At 47.8% G+C, this 14,941-nt stretch overlaps 6 protein-coding genes across 6 annotated transcripts; 4 read left to right on the top strand and 2 right to left on the bottom strand.

Annotated features, from left to right (window-relative positions):
- Positions 1 to 79: 79 nt before the first annotated feature.
- DFJ58DRAFT_808294 (uncharacterized protein) lies at positions 80 to 658 on the top strand (the record flags this gene model as incomplete). The annotated part of the gene is made up of 1 exon (XM_041391288.1): positions 80 to 658. A coding segment is annotated over exon 1 (486 nt), but the record flags the coding sequence as incomplete, so codon positions are not given.
- Positions 659 to 3,080: 2,422 nt separating this feature from the next.
- Positions 3,081 to 4,466, top strand: DFJ58DRAFT_718152 (reductase AKOR2; the record flags this gene model as incomplete). The annotated part of the gene is made up of 9 exons (XM_041384439.1): positions 3,081 to 3,141; positions 3,199 to 3,388; positions 3,447 to 3,522; positions 3,588 to 3,624; positions 3,699 to 3,831; positions 3,881 to 3,934; positions 3,991 to 4,073; positions 4,126 to 4,280; positions 4,338 to 4,466. 9 exons carry the CDS (start codon positions 3,081 to 3,083, stop codon positions 4,464 to 4,466), a joined length of 918 nt encoding a protein of 305 aa, XP_041239556.1.
- A 56-nt stretch (positions 4,467 to 4,522) lies between these two features.
- DFJ58DRAFT_808272 (uncharacterized protein) lies at positions 4,523 to 5,625 on the bottom strand. Its single transcript, XM_041391287.1, has one exon. The coding sequence runs from the start codon at positions 5,486 to 5,488 to the stop codon at positions 4,673 to 4,675; it is 816 nt and encodes a 271-aa protein (XP_041239555.1). The 5' UTR covers positions 5,489 to 5,625; the 3' UTR covers positions 4,523 to 4,672.
- Positions 5,626 to 10,034: 4,409 nt separating this feature from the next.
- Positions 10,035 to 10,656, bottom strand: DFJ58DRAFT_748416 (uncharacterized protein; the record flags this gene model as incomplete). The annotated part of the gene is made up of 3 exons (XM_041387587.1): positions 10,035 to 10,464; positions 10,535 to 10,558; positions 10,616 to 10,656. The coding sequence occupies 3 exons, from the start codon at positions 10,654 to 10,656 to the stop codon at positions 10,200 to 10,202; spliced, it is 330 nt and encodes a 109-aa protein (XP_041239554.1). The 3' UTR covers positions 10,035 to 10,199.
- A 455-nt stretch (positions 10,657 to 11,111) lies between these two features.
- Positions 11,112 to 11,945, top strand: DFJ58DRAFT_72995 (uncharacterized protein). The gene is made up of 2 exons (XM_041385810.1): positions 11,112 to 11,436; positions 11,561 to 11,945. The coding sequence occupies exons 1-2, from the start codon at positions 11,274 to 11,276 to the stop codon at positions 11,830 to 11,832; spliced, it is 435 nt and encodes a 144-aa protein (XP_041239553.1). The 5' UTR covers positions 11,112 to 11,273; the 3' UTR covers positions 11,833 to 11,945.
- Positions 11,946 to 12,957: 1,012 nt separating this feature from the next.
- DFJ58DRAFT_808257 (uncharacterized protein) lies at positions 12,958 to 14,715 on the top strand. The gene is made up of 2 exons (XM_041391286.1): positions 12,958 to 13,241; positions 13,305 to 14,715. The coding sequence occupies exon 2, from the start codon at positions 13,372 to 13,374 to the stop codon at positions 14,617 to 14,619; it is 1,248 nt and encodes a 415-aa protein (XP_041239552.1). The 5' UTR covers positions 12,958 to 13,241; positions 13,305 to 13,371; the 3' UTR covers positions 14,620 to 14,715.
- The last annotated feature ends 226 nt before the right edge of the window (positions 14,716 to 14,941 follow it).

Genomic DNA, 14,941 nt, shown 5'->3' with positions numbered 1-14,941 from the left:
GGCTTTTGTCACTTCCATTGTCACCTGCCGTCCGCTGCCGCAGCGGAGTTTTAACTCAACGTGTTAGTGGCAACGCGTCTCGACGCGTCTACTCGCTGCACGGATGGCGCGCACTCGAGTCGGTGGGAAGCAGAAAGGTCCCCGAGATCCCACCAAAGAAGCTCGCATTCAGGCTGCCATCCGTGATACCTTGACTGGTGTTCATGCCAGTTTTCCCAGTGCTGCCATAGCTCACAATGTAAGCACTCCCTCAACAATTTTGTTGCAACTCAATTTTCCTTCAGGTACCCCCACCAACTGCGAGATCGTGCGGCAGGCAAACACCATACTCGACGCTCGTTCCTCAACGAATCCCAAGAAAGAGTACTGGTGGACTGGTGCCACCATAACTCGAATTCAGCAACCCCTTTACATCCTCGAAAACTCCGCGCTCAAATACTGGAGATGGTCAACAGCATCACGACAAGAACATTTGACAGTCCCTTCACATCATATAAACGGAAAGAAGATCTGGAAGCACTCGCTGGAGCACTTGGACTCTCAAGAGATGGAAAAATTGCTGATCTTTCAGCACGGATCAAAGCTCACTTGGAAGATCCTGACACTCGCGCAGCTCTTGCAGATAACCCTCGATTTTCAGCGCTATATGGTTCGAAACGACGCACCGGCAGGCCTGTTGCCATTGCCAACCTGACTTCGAGTGAAAGCTCAACACCTTCAGCCAGTACTTCTCTCCCCACGGCAGCCAACAATATGTTCCACCCACAACCACCTTTGATTCCGCAAATGCAAGGATCTCCGAGTCTCCCCGTTATGTATCCAAACCGGTCACATCATGTTCAAGTTGGCCCTGCTGTACTCTCAACAACCACCCCTGTCGTATCACAGCCATTGCTGTCTGGGCATCCTAATAGTCACAGTTCATATTGCTCCGGCAATCCGCAATACATATTCAATTAGATTACTACATACTAGCTACTGGTACACTCGTATATATCTTCCTAATGTCTAATCCACAGCGTGTCGAGCGGACTGCGAAATCGGCCAGTGTGACTACACCGTGACTTTCCGTTACAATTATGTGACTGCACGAAATGTGGTGTGCACGAGCAAGTGGTAACCAATAGTAAGTGTACCTACCGTAGTGAGCGCTGAACGTTGAACGTTGGTTGCAACGTTGAGCTTGAAGCTTGATCAAGCGTTGGTATTCCCCGTCATGCCATACGTAGCGCTCCGTATTGGACCAGACTGTGCGTGTCAATTGGACCGCCACGTCCGCACCTTTCGCACCTCCCAACAACACGCACGATTCATCTTCAAATTGCTTGAAGTAATCTCGATTCAATGAAATCACTGCAGTTGAACAACGGGGCAACTATGCCATGCATTGGTGCGTTCATGGACACACCTGATGTGACATGATTCTATATGAACTGATGTTTGTAGCACTCGGATCATGGGTAGGGACCGACCCCAAAGAGCTAGCACGAGCGTCCTCTTGGCTGTTGACTGCGCTTGAAGCGGGGGTACAGGCATATTGACACAGCAGCATTGTACGGTATGCTCGAACATGCACATTTCGAGCCAAGTTCAAGTTTGTGACAATCCATGCGGTGATGCAGGCACCGAAGGCGCTGTCGGTGAAGCCGTTAGACAATCCGGTATACCCAGGAAAGACCTCTACATCACCACGAAGCTTCCGTAAGTCACGTTTGTCATCTGCGCTCGTAGTGAACTGAAATCAACTGCGGTTTCATCAATTTGATGCATAGTTTCCATCACACGAAACGCGTACGTGAGTCCTTGGACAAAAGCCTGAAACGTGCTGGACTGGACTACTTTGATCTGGTAAGCCAACTGGCTGTTTCACCTTGGATAGCTGTGTAACTCGATACAGTATCTCGTCCACTGGCCTCAAGTTGTGGTTTACAAAAGTGAGTTTCCGAATTGCAAAATCACCATGTATTTAATTAATTTATGAGCGCTGATGATTCTCCACAGACAATAACCCCGTCCCTTTGAACGCGGATGGGTCGGTGATGCTTGACGAAACGTCTGATTTTAATGATACCTGGAAGGAAATGGAAAAAGTCGTTGCCAGCGGTAAAGCCAAGTCGATCGGCGTCTGCAACTTCTCCATAAAAACGTACGTAGGACTGAAATTCGTCCTGAATTGGAATGGCTGACTCAACCATGTTTGTTCTTGGCAGGTTGGAGCAGCTTTTAAAGACTGCTAAAGTCACGCCCGCTGTTTTGCAAATCGAGTAAGTGCTGTGTATAGGCACCGAGAACTGCGGTCGGTCATCAAGCTGATTCCGTGATATAGATTACATCCGTATCTGGCTCAGAACGAGCTTTTGGAGTGGTGTGAGGATAAGGGGATAATGGTTGTTGCTTACGCTGCCACTGGTGAGTCGGAGAATTCATTTTCAAGTTGGACCCATCAGTGACGTGATCACAACGTGCAGGTTATGCCGTTGTTCGCGAAGATCCGATCATCGTGGCACTGGCAAAGAAGTATAACGTTACTCCAACGCAAATTGTCCTATCGTGGCACATTGGACGCGGGACAGGCCTCGTTGTGAAAAGTGAGAATGCCAATAGGCGAAGAAGAGAATTTGAAAGTAAGTTTAGAGGTGGGATTTCCCAGCCTCCCTCTCTAATGGCGCATTAATAGGTGATTGAGCTACATGAAGAGGATGCAAGACGGATTGATGCATTGGACAAGAATAGAAGGCTATGTATACAGCCTGATAAGCAGGGAAAGGTGTTTGGGTGGACTTTCGATCGCTTGGGATGGCAAGAGGAAAGAGTGCTTCAGACAGAAGCAAAACTTTGAGGTAGATTTGAAATTACGCTGGAATGACTTGTGTTGATAGACTTCATGTGTCGTTGCTGTAAGTTATCATCTCCCGCTGTGCAGGCCCCGCGGATAATCCCAAAGGCTGGTCTTGTGATGATAGTTGTGCCGGGCCGCTCGGAGTAGTATCACTGCGGGACGCCTTGAGCGTCCCATGGCTCTCCGAGTATTTGTGAAGCCCAGTTAGCGTGGAGGTCTGTTAACTTGAATCCACTTCAACATGTCTGACTGGCTAACGAAAACGTTGACCTTGAACACAGGGGCCAAGATTCCCATTGTGGGTAAGCCCAGCTCTTGTCGGAGGGAGCTTTAACATCCGGGCACTCATGAAAACATAGGTCTTGGGGTATTTGTTAGCAGGGATCCTGTTGAACAGGCTAAAGCGACCTCTTGGGTCCTCACCGCCCTGCAAGCAGGTTACAGACACATTGACACAGCATGGATATACGGAACAGAGAAACCTGTCGGAGAGGCAATCAAGGCTTCTGGGATTCCCCGTGAAGAACTCTTCGTTACCACGAAGCTTCCGTAAGTCTGTTTCCCCCGTTTCCCTTCGCCGTGTCTGGACCGTTCTGGAATCTATCAGTTGGAACCACACTAAACGCGTGCAATGGTCTATCGATCAGAGCTTGAAGAACACAGGGCTAGACTATTTTGACCTAGTACGTGAACTTGGGCTTATTGCCAAGACGATCATGCCTAGAATCTGATGATGGTGCTGGTGTAGTACCTGGTACATTGGCCGCACAGCGTGGCGTATGACGGTAAGAAATTAGAAATGATTCATAGAACCATCTTTACCGAGTAGTGCGCGTACGCGTGCAGAGAACGAATCTAGGACCGCGAAACCCCGATGGTCAGATTAAACTAGATGAAACAGGCAACTTCAACGATACCTGGGCCGAAATGGAGAAGGTCCTCGCTAGTGGGAAGGTTAAAGCGATCGGACTCAGCAATTTCTCCATCAAGACGTACGTATCTTTGTGTGGGTGAAGGCTGTTCTCTAAATGAGGTTCACAGGATGGAAGAATTATTCAAGACTGCGAAAGTAATGCCGGCCATGCTTCAAGTCGAGTGAGCATTGCGTAAATATGACATATTGGGAGACAAAAACTTTACGTTGGCATCAGGATGCACCCATATCTGGCGCAGGATGAACTGTTGGCTTATTGCAAAGAGAAGGGTATTACTGTAACAGCATATGCTCCGACAGGTTAGTGAAGGATTGCTTGAGCATGTAGTCCTAACCTCACTTCGGGATGTAGGTTATGCAGTCGTACGTGAAGATCCGACGGTGGGTGAGATAGCCACCCACTACGGAGCCACCCCTACGCAAGTTATCCTTTCATGGCACGTGGGTAGAGGCGTCGTAGTTATTCCGAAGAGCGCGGACGCTGGACGACAGAAGGAGAATTGCCAGGCAAGTCTGACGGACATTATCATATAATGCAGTGATGGGATGTTGAATTTTTTTCAGATCTTGAACCTGTCAGAAGTAGATGTGCAGATCATCAACGGGCTTGAAAGAAATCAGCGTATTTGCAATAAGCCTGACGAATTCGGGAACGTATCAGGGTGGTCCATGGAACGGCTGGGTTGGATGTGATGAATTCAGAGAACAGCAGACTTACAGTTACTTATACAGACGTATTTCATTCTCCAACGCTCCTGCAATAGATATCAATTTGAATACTTGAGTACAGAGTACAACAGGGAAAATCTAAGCGCCATTATCATGGGTAATAGGCGGTATACGAGTACATAAAGTCGTAATGTTGGTATGCGCCTGCCTCACTGCATAGTCATCTATTGTCAAAATCCTCCCAAACAACTGTCGTCCGATCCGTCAAGAGCGGAAGATGAAAAGCCTCCATGTAGCGCATAGGACCTGTGACTGGGTTTATTACGTGGTTCATCGTCCATGGCATATGCTCCATATTTGCTTCCTCGCTCTCGCTCCCATGGACGGTCCTTCTGTCTCTGACGGCGGACTTTATGCTCGTCGTTAGGAGAAGGAGGATAAGGGAGAAATGGTAGAGTCGAGTGACTAGGATAATCGTAAGACGGTGTCATTATATAACCATTAGGATCCCCTAGAGCACGGGGGGGCCATGGTATTGACGGAGCGGGTTTCAAAGAAGCATTATGTGAATCTGTGGGAGAACCATCACTCTCGTCCGACCCCGAAGAGAGGTCAAGAATCAAAGGAGGCTGTGTTGGGGAGCTGCGCCAAGGAGTGTATGGCGACCCATCATCAATACCACCCTGATTTGAGGGCGAAACTTGAGATTGATGCTTAAGCACGGCACGAGGATGAAGGTGAATGCCGTGTTGTAAAGGTTTCGAAGAAGATGACGAGCCCGCTGGACGTTCCTCGTCCAGGGTATAAGTACGTCCAGGGCACCCGCGCTCAGGTAGAGCACATGTATTTGGTGCCACAACAATGGGAGAACGGTCATAGGTAGAAGGGGGGTATGCCAAATAGGTTCGAGTCAAAGCCGGGGATGGTGGGAAGTGAACGACATGAAGTCGTTCTGGTGACCCAACGACACGACTATAGTTCGGAGTTGTTTGTTGATGCTTTAGAATAGGACGAGGGCGAGATGTCGAGGATGAGGGGGTATGCATGTCGCTATAGACAAAGTCAAGAACAAGCTGGAGCTCGACGAGCAAAGGTCGCCAACAGGATGTTAGCAGGAAAACAGCATGGTGGAAGATGGACTTTTTAAGAGAAGTGGTGGATATGAAGTGTGCTATGTATTTGGTGTGGCTTTGGTCAAGCTTTGTTTTTTTCTTTCTTTATGTGGCTGTTGATTAAATTATGTAATTTGATCCGGGTAACGTGTTTATGTCGTCCAACTCCGCGACATAGCATTTCCACACTATCTTTATCACGACTTTTTCCTCATTGGAAGGTTCAATTGATCTCTAATTGCCAACATGGTGTCTCTGTCGACGTCGTCATATCCTCTTGTTACGCCCTGAACATAATTTGATATCATCCAGGGCCACCGTTGTGCACACCGGCTACCCTCGGCTACCGCGTGCTGTTGTCCGAGTGCGATGGAATCAGCCCTCAAACGTGTATCAGAACACTGGTCGCCAAGCGCCTGCTTTTCGGCTATGTTATCTAGCCTGAAACTTTCGGATATGAGTTCTACATGAATTCAATCCTGCACTTCTGCTAACGTCTCGAGTCGCCATCGAAGATCTCACACAGAATCATATCCGAATACCGAGCTCTTTGCTGTGTCCCGAATATCGCTCTACTTCTACTTAATACTTGTATTGCTCTCAGTAAGGCTCGGTAAGATTCCTTCGATAGACTTTGGTTTCCCGACTCTGGCAGTAACCAATAGCTACCAACAATATTTACTTCAGTTTGACAGATGTTCTTATTTTCAGCCTTGTTTGAGCTGCAGCTTCACCAACGTTCTCGGTTCCTTGGCGGCCTGGCCACTCGCCGCTTTCCCCCCTCCTGTTCTCCTCTTCGAAGCTATTTTTGGCTTTCTCGTACCCCGCTTGGTGCCTCCGTAACAGACGCATATTCTCAACTGCACAAGTCCAAGAAGGCTCGAAAAGAACATGACGTGTCACTTTATGACTGGCTCTTCAGCACATAAAAGAAGTCAAGTAGAAATGCCCTGTACTTGACCCATATGTGATCATCATCATCCCATATATCCCATGAGCGGTGCTAAGTCACTCGCCGAATATGGCATTGTACCTCAGTCGGAAGTCAGTTCTATTCAAGAGGTGCGTGCTTCTGTATCTTAATATCTCAAACAAGCTAGCGTAGTGAATAACCGTCAGCTTTAGTGTAGAGGATGATCTTCTCAGTGGAGTAATCATCCCTGGACCCTGATCAACATTCCTGACACCCTCTGTCATGCGCCTTTTTTGCCTGTGGAGAGAAATCACGAAATGTATGTCACCTGGAACTTGCGATCACTGAGGAAAATGATGCGGAGCCTTAACCTTGTTGGCCCGGCGTCCCTTGGATTCAACCGCAGTCAAACGCTTGCACGGTATTTGTCATGACTTCTGACATTTCTAAAGAACATAACCACTGCGCGAGTGCACCTTTAAGCAGGAATCTAGGCAGGTCCATTGCCAGCATTAAACGTCCCATCATGCGATGTACGACCAAGACATGGATGGTGGAACATGGTTCGCACACATTTAACAGTCCGCTCAAATTTAGGCGAGAACTGGTCTTCCAGCTCCCTGAAGATGCCCATGGGGTTGACGCATGGCTTCCTATGACCTCCCACGTCACAGCCCGCACCATTTCTAAGATCAGCTCAGTACCAGTCGGTACCTGGCTACGTGCATCGATGGGCCAGTATATTGATTCACTAATAGTCACCAGAAGAAGTCCGCATTTGACTCTCGCTGTGCTCCCCGTTCTACCGCCAAAGATAAGATCATGATGGAACCGAACTGTAAATGTCCGGATGGATGCAGTTGGTTATGTGCCGCTGTGACCCCTTTCAGGTTACCTCGGCTAGGATGCCCTATCACAATCAGCCTGACTCATCCAAAAAAGTAGTCCTCATATCATGCACTCAAGAGCCGCGCCTGCGGCCAGGTCCCGGGATACAGGAACTTTGATCCGTGTTTGTTGCAAGTGTGCATCAAGATGTCCGCTCATCAGGAACATCGAGATGGGTAGTACATGTATAGCACTGAAATTGCAGCCCAACTAATTTCATACATACCAGTATACTGGGGTGTGCGGCTGAAACATGAATCAGCAGGAACGAGCGTTGCCAATTGTGAATTGAAGGCCTTCAAGGCAATTACAGTGACTGAGCTAGTGTTTGCTGCCGCCCGGATCCGAACCGATCACTTACTGTGTATGTACCATAAGTAACATTCCATTAGAAACGAGAGGAGCCCTGAGTAGCCGATCCTCCTGTTCCCTGAAAACGTCACAATTAAGGAGAGGATGTGTCTTATCCACCTGAGATCTAATACAGAGTTACAGAATCTTGCTATTCGCACCTTGTTATCGACAAAGTCGTCATGTGCTAAATTGACGTGAGAGAGCGTGATAATCGCCAAACACGCGTTCTATCCTCGTGGTTGTTACTGATTACGGTAAACAGCCTGCGGAACCATAAGGAACGATCATTATGGTCTGGCTACATAGAGAAGAACCTGGCTGTTTACAATGGCTGGTAATCTTACGATCGAGCTTCTGTCGTAAGGCCGTATGTACTAGGTATATCCCAGTGTTTGAACAAAGGTATCCAGCGAACAAACCATGTCACAGCTGGCTAATTGCGTAGGAGGGGTAGAGGGTGGCAAGAGAAAAGGAGCGGGAAGTCGGAGGAGGTGGAGCTAACGAAATCCTAACGTTTCGTTCAAATTTAGCTCTTCCTACGCTTCAGAATGTGTCACTGTTCAGGCCTGGGTTCCGCTCATAATAAAGAACCGGAGTGGAACGGTGCGTGCCTCGTGAAGCGCTCGGAAAATGCCACCATTCACTAGCACTATTCAGGGGTTCACTCGCGTTACCTGCGGAGCGAGCATGACCAATGACGTTACGCATGCAAACAATGTGCAGGGCTCGAGTATCTTGTGAATGCTCGTGACATGACACGAACGCTATGGTTCGGATCTAGTAAGGTTTATCACGTTTGATGAATTGGCTTATGTCGGCGTCAGTTGTCCACAAAAGATGAACACCTGTTATGACGACTACTTGGTTGCAGCCGAAGAGCCAACCTTACTAGTGGTGACGGTGTAGGCAAGTGGAGCTGATTCCTTATTAGAGGATCGAATGCGAGCCACATGATTGATAAATGAAACTCGGGTGTGAGTTGAAATTTGAAAAGGGAGGAAAGATGAAGGCCATCACGATGGAAATGCCATCGGAAAGGTGATGAAACTAGGGTGCCTACTCGGAATCGATCGGATGTCACGAAACCGTCCCAACGCACCTAGTAACTCTACTTAGAGGCACTTCAATGAGGTTGGCGTCCTTTGGATGTGGTACTAGTAGATGCAGCCGCAGGACCATATGACTCAAGGACACGAATGATACGGACCGGCGGCTGGTAGAACTGTTCCATAACTCCATGGAATGAAAATTCGAGAACAGGGATAAAGACTCAGAGGTGACGCCTGCCAATGCGGCTGCCGACACGAATCAGTAGTGTACGGGTAACAGTGGTTGTTTCCCGCGGGAAAACTGTTAGAGGGAAGAAGAGCGCGGGAGTCTGAGTCAACACTCTCAGTCACCGTGGTTGAACTGGTTCAGTTTGCATATTTTACGTTTGCAATTTGGCCATGGTCAAAGGTTTACGACGATACAATGGCTTCAATTAGTACGTCATGGTACGGTAGGAAGGAAATCTATACCAAATTGTTGCCTGATTATGTTTTCCAGGAGTTTTACCTCTCGAGCGCTCCGAGTCGAACCCAATTTGCTTGGCCTTCTAGTATATGATATGACCCCTAGACTTTCTGAAACAAAGTTCTATGATCGATGACTCAACAGAACGCAACTGATGCATATCACTCTGCCTTGGTACGTTGTCCTTCGACTCCGAGTCGGAATTGGAGTGTGAACTTGACAACAAGTTTCATACCAACAGACAAGTACACGGACCCTTTCAAGTTGGTGCAGAGACGGCCCGGAAAAGCGACAATAATGCCATTGGTCTCTCGTGAGTTGTCTCCAGAGAACCGACCGCTCTAACATAATTTCATTTTTGGATCATATCAACACTCGACTAACTCCCGTCATTACACACGCCATTCCCCCACCTTGCTGCCTCCAGTCGCTAGTGATCGGCCAACTCGCTAGTAGAATTCGAATCCTCGAACTTTAACAGTTCGCACGGCTACAAAATCAAGAACTCATCAATTCACTGATGGTATCTAACCTGGAGCCTGTGATCCCCCTTCCAGATAGTCATACAATGTGTCGTGTCATTACATGTCTTACATTCATTTTGCATGAAGTACCAGTGGGGCGCCGTCCCAAGCTACAGGGCAAAAGCGCCATTTAACACGACTCTGATTTTTGGGTGATTGATAATGCCACATGTTCTAAGCTGTGCTCATTGCATTCATCTCAGCCGGTGTACTGTACGTAGAATTGAACCGTCAGAATTACTATTAATCGACTACATGTATGGATTCTAAATTCTCTGGCTGCAATCTGGATTTGAAGTTCAGCCGACCAGTACATCAAAGGATGATATTGACTGTGTAATGCAAAAGGACTCTGGAACGACAAGTGGCAGGATATCTTCTAGGAAATTTGAGTCTTGCATTACAATATATGTAGTACCTGCTTGGTACCCGCATAAGTTCGGCGCATCGATCAGACCAACAAGTCTGCATTTTCAGAAACTCCTCGAGGCTTCTCATCTTCCCAAACGCCCTCCGTCGCAGTGGTTTCGTGCGCAGTTTCCGCGCTCGACTGGGGTTTCGGTGCCTCATTCTTCTTCGCAAGGGCATTGCGATAAATCCTCCGTGAGGCGAGCAGCCCAAGAGCGCCCGTCACGATTGCGTATGCTCCAGCATAGAATGCATAGTACTTAATCTTGGGCTCGTTATAGGCGAGGTGCAGGAAAATAATCCCCATGCTACAGCAAGTTTGCAAAGTCAGAAGCTACACGCAAGAAATCTTTGCAGTTCTCCATGGAAGATACCCACCAAAGCGTTGCCGCTGTGCGGAGACTACATGCACCGAAATTTAGCTCGCCTTAGAGTTAGTATCAAGTATAGTGGACATACAGGTGAAGTATGGTTGCGGCAATTGGATTTACGACTTGCATCTTGGGCGTGAAGTGCGGAAAGGTGAAGATACAGACTTTTGTTGGTTGTGGGACGAGACGAGGCACTGCCTGTCACTGCAGTCACTGGATCAGTATCTTCACGAATTATGCGTTGTACGCGAATGTGACACCGTGAGATCCGCATTGTTGATGACCAGAATAGTATTCACATCAGCATCGCATAGCAGCGTGTATTTCCTGTGTGGGTTACAAGTTTATCACTCAGTCCCGATCCTAGCACCATTTTTCACCTTCACCAGTACAATCGAACGGCACCATGTCAAACTTGCCTGAACCTCCTCCACCGTTGACTGAGAAGCTGACTGTCAAGAAAGTGTTGAAAGCCATCGGTGCTGGTATCTTTGTCCTGTAAGCAATCAGATCGTAGAAAGGAAATTTGTGACGAGAAACTGACCACTACTCCTTGACAGTTCTAATGTCATCAATAGTTTCTGGTGAATGCCGTTGTTAATTTCTTCTCGACTACGATGATCTAGAAATTGCGAGCCAGCATCGCAGTCATTTTTTATCTATCTTGGCTCAACCATTCCAATACTGGAGCCATATGCCCAATATGTTGCTGTCTATACGCTCGGAATGAGGACCGTCTTTCTCACATGCGTGTTTCTTGTCGGTTGTTATTGGTGCTGTCTTCGACTGGTGGCACCGAAGCAGGCTGGAAGCAGTATTTCCGAGTGGGGTTCGAAAGTGCAAGCACACTCGTGCGAAGTCTCGAGTTCAAGCAACGGAAAACTAGGCAGGGCGGGGAGAACATAGTACGTATCGTCCTGTATTGGTTACTTTAACGCTTGTCAGACTGACCAGTTCCGTATGCGACTTACAGTTATGGTGAATTGTTCATGCTAAACCAAAAGAGCGGCTGCTGATGATCTTGTGATTCCAGCCATCTTGGGCGTAATTAACACTTTCAATGGCTTGCGTTTTTGCTTCGGCCCACCGATACTACCCGAGTTCGGCGTGTACCAGCCCGTGATAGGTGTTATTGGCCTCATCGGTGCCGCCAGTTCAATCCATATTGCCTACGTAGGAAGGGTGCCAATAAAGAAGGGGACCAGAGACGCGAATATGACAGTGGGCAATAGTGACAGTGAGCCTGAATCGAATGAAGTTACTCCATCAGGTACACATAAAGATGACGACACCACGACTCAGTGAAGTTGTTGTTATACGGGAAGCAGTGGAAAGAGCGGCATGGTGGTAAGGCAGCCGTCCAATGAATCATTGCCTAGCGTTGAATATTTCGACAGAAATACCTTGATACGTACACAAATCAGTACTCTTTTGTGATCGAAATGATACAATATTATTCACCTCCTCTGGTTTTTCCATTCAATGAGAGATCGTGATAGGCAAGTATTAGTATCTGATGAACAGATGAGCCTGGAGTACATAAAATTCGAAGGAATTTTTCTTTTGGTAGTGACTCACTAGTAGCAGGATATGAATCACCCCAGAAGAACGTTTGGTGCCGCAAATTCGCCATGGATTGTCCGAAGATCTGTTTGGGGTGAACTTATGAACGAACGCCCGGGTCATTTGTCTGTGCATGTGCATGGTTTTGAATCGCAAACAACGCTTCCTAGAAGCACGCTTCTGAGTCTCGACCCCCACAGGCACGCAGAAAACGCCATTAGACACCCCCGCCTGTGAACGCCACCTGTTCAATGTTGGATTTCAACCCAAGCTCGAGGCCAGTCCAGGATACATGCTGGAATTCCGCAAGAGACGGCTGTTCACGCTGCAAGTAATCGTTCGACACTGACACTGAATATCATGACCACAATCGCATTTCGTTTCACTCAGACTCAGGCCGAGGTGATGAGGCTGGACAAGATTGAGATTTGAACTCCGTAAGTGAGTGCAAGTAACCAATGGTTGATTTTCCGGGAGTGAAGACGTATCACTGGATAGTGCTAGAGCAGGAGTTGCTGTAGATAAAACTTGCAGTGAAGATTCGGGATTTTTCAAAAGAGAAACTGCAGATTATATACACCATATATAAGCTTACAGCAGGCTTAAGTCTCCCGAAGTCAGACCTTGCATGATGTCCGGAAGGAAGATAGCCATAGGGTAGGTGGAAGTATTAGGAAAGATTCGAGACTGTGAGTTCACGGTTGCGTTGGCGTCGGGCGAGGCGATTGCCCGTTGTTGAGAAAAGTTTTGAAGTCTGAAAAACACTGAAAAATTAAAGACGTTGATAACCCCCTTGTTAGCGCGCTGGCAGCAAACTTCTGAAAGGGTGCCGGCACGGCAACATACATTATGTAATCCATACAAGTGGTTGGCACTGCGAACAACGCTCCGCCAACGCAACCAAAACGCGACTTCATGGTCCAGGGTTTTGTTGATTATCGATTATCAATTATTCTCCAGGTGTATTGCCTAAAACAAAGAAGAAACGACAAGGATGGCTTTGTGCATTCCACTGTCTAAGATCTTTGTCCTCGAACATACTTAAGTCGACTCTCTCTCTCTCCACTTGGCTCTAGCAAATAACATGCAGACAGGTAAAGGAGAAGCCAGCCAACTCGGGAGTCAACGTCCCAGATGCGCCACGAAACATCGTGAGTGATCGATTCCACAAATTACAACCACTCGTTCATCATGATACTCATCAATCGTTTTAGATGAATTCACAAGTGGTCAAAACAGTCTGTCTATTCATTGTCTATTTCAAGTGTATGATCTGATGCCATGTTGACGATGAACCAGATTACAGGCCTCGGTCCCCCGCATTGCAGGAAGCCAAAGCTTGATCACTCTGCCCTGGAGCTCCAAGACAAGGAGATCAATACCGAACAACGTCAACAGTTGGATATGGTCTCGCACAAGACCTTGAACCTCGTTGATTCCGTCAGGGATAAAACAAAAGACCTTGGCCAGCAGCTTGTGGACAAGCAGGACAAAATCCCTGAATCGGCGAACCTGGACAAAGGACTTGGATCGGCTCTCGCGCGCTTACCAGATGACGTCTTATCCAAGATATTTGACTACCATCTCATGGATAGCGACCATTTGAACCGCAGGTCGGATCCGTCTCCTATGCAGTTGGCCAGAGTATGCCGACGATGGAGGGACGTTGCTGTGGGCATGGCCAAATTGTGGTGCAAACTCTCTTTTTACGTTGACGATGACCGCAAGGAATGGAAGCGGTCAGCTTTCTACTATGATTCATGGCTCAAGCGATCACAAGACCGTCCGCTCTCATTACAACTCCGCCCTGGATATGCCGAAGGTGGGACGGCCAAACTACGACGCCTTGTTCAACCTTACATGAGCCGAGTCTCATCTCTTGATATCACATTCTGGGACGACCTAGAACCAGAACCTTTGCTAACAGACCTCCCTGCAGCACTTCGGAAGCTTACCGTATGCTTTGGCGACTGGTTCGATGCTTCAGCCACTGCACAATCTCTCTCGCAACTGCCATCTACTGTGCGTAGCCTCAAGATCCTAGATCGGACATTCGGACCGGACTGTTTACTTTCTCTCAATCCTGTATGGGCCCACCTGACGCACGTCGAAATCGCAATTCGTCCACGAAATGTGCTTCATTTCCTCGCTCTATGTCCCAACCTCTCCTCGTGCGAGCTCATCCTAGGTCAACCAGCGTTCATGTCCCCACGGGTACAGTGCATGAGATTCACACACGCGAATCTTCAATCATTGCGCTTCATTTGTCCCGGGTACTTCGAAACTAACCCACTCCCGGTACTGTTCAATGCAATCACGCTCCCCAAGTTGCGCAGCCCTCGAGATTTGCTATGGATTTTTGTCGTCCCCTCATCAGGAGTTGGAGGCGTTTCTGGAACGGTCGAAATGTCCCTGGAGATCCTGATTTTCAACGCTGTTGTGACACCACCACCGGACCAGCAGGGCGATTTCATTGCTATCATTCCTTCCCTTAAAGTAGAATGTAGGTTGGATACCGGTACCGAATAACTAGACTGTTGATCTATCCATACTAATATTGTGGGGCGCGACTGCCTTGGCTGCACGGGTAGTGATATTATGTTGTAGTGAGGATATCAGTGGTAGATGTTTAGGCAACTATATGTACCATCATGTGGATATAGCCTCTTCTTGGAATGCGCTATAGCCTAAGTGAAGTACAGAAGGTTAGTCAATGTGCCCTCCCAATAATTAGGAATAGAAAAGAGAGCGAAGACTGGTGCATGCAATAACCGAAACTGACAGACGAAGGAAGATGCTGAAATGTATCTGCAATTAAGGAGAGGCCGCGTCGGTCTGGGGGAGCTCAAGA

The sequence above is a fragment of the Suillus subalutaceus genome (genome assembly GCF_016647625.1).
Source record: "Suillus subalutaceus strain FC151 chromosome Unknown DFJ58scaffold_124, whole genome shotgun sequence".
Lineage (NCBI taxonomy): Eukaryota > Fungi > Basidiomycota > Agaricomycetes > Boletales > Suillaceae > Suillus > Suillus subalutaceus.
Note: the sequence above shows the minus strand (reverse complement) of the source record. Positions and strands in the feature narration are given on the sequence as shown.

Coding starts and splice junctions, on each gene's coding strand:
- DFJ58DRAFT_808272 (XM_041391287.1), bottom strand. CDS start 5,488: ATGCATACCCCCTCATCCTCGACATCTCGCCCTCGTCCTATTCTAAAG.
- DFJ58DRAFT_72995 (XM_041385810.1), top strand. CDS start 11,274: ATGCGTGTTTCTTGTCGGTTGTTATTGGTGCTGTCTTCGACTGGTGGC. Junction 11,437..11,560: donor GGGCGGGGAGAACATAGTAC/GTATCGTCCTGT, acceptor TTGTGATTCCAG/CCATCTTGGGCGTAATTAAC.
- DFJ58DRAFT_808257 (XM_041391286.1), top strand. CDS start 13,372: ATGTTGACGATGAACCAGATTACAGGCCTCGGTCCCCCGCATTGCAGG.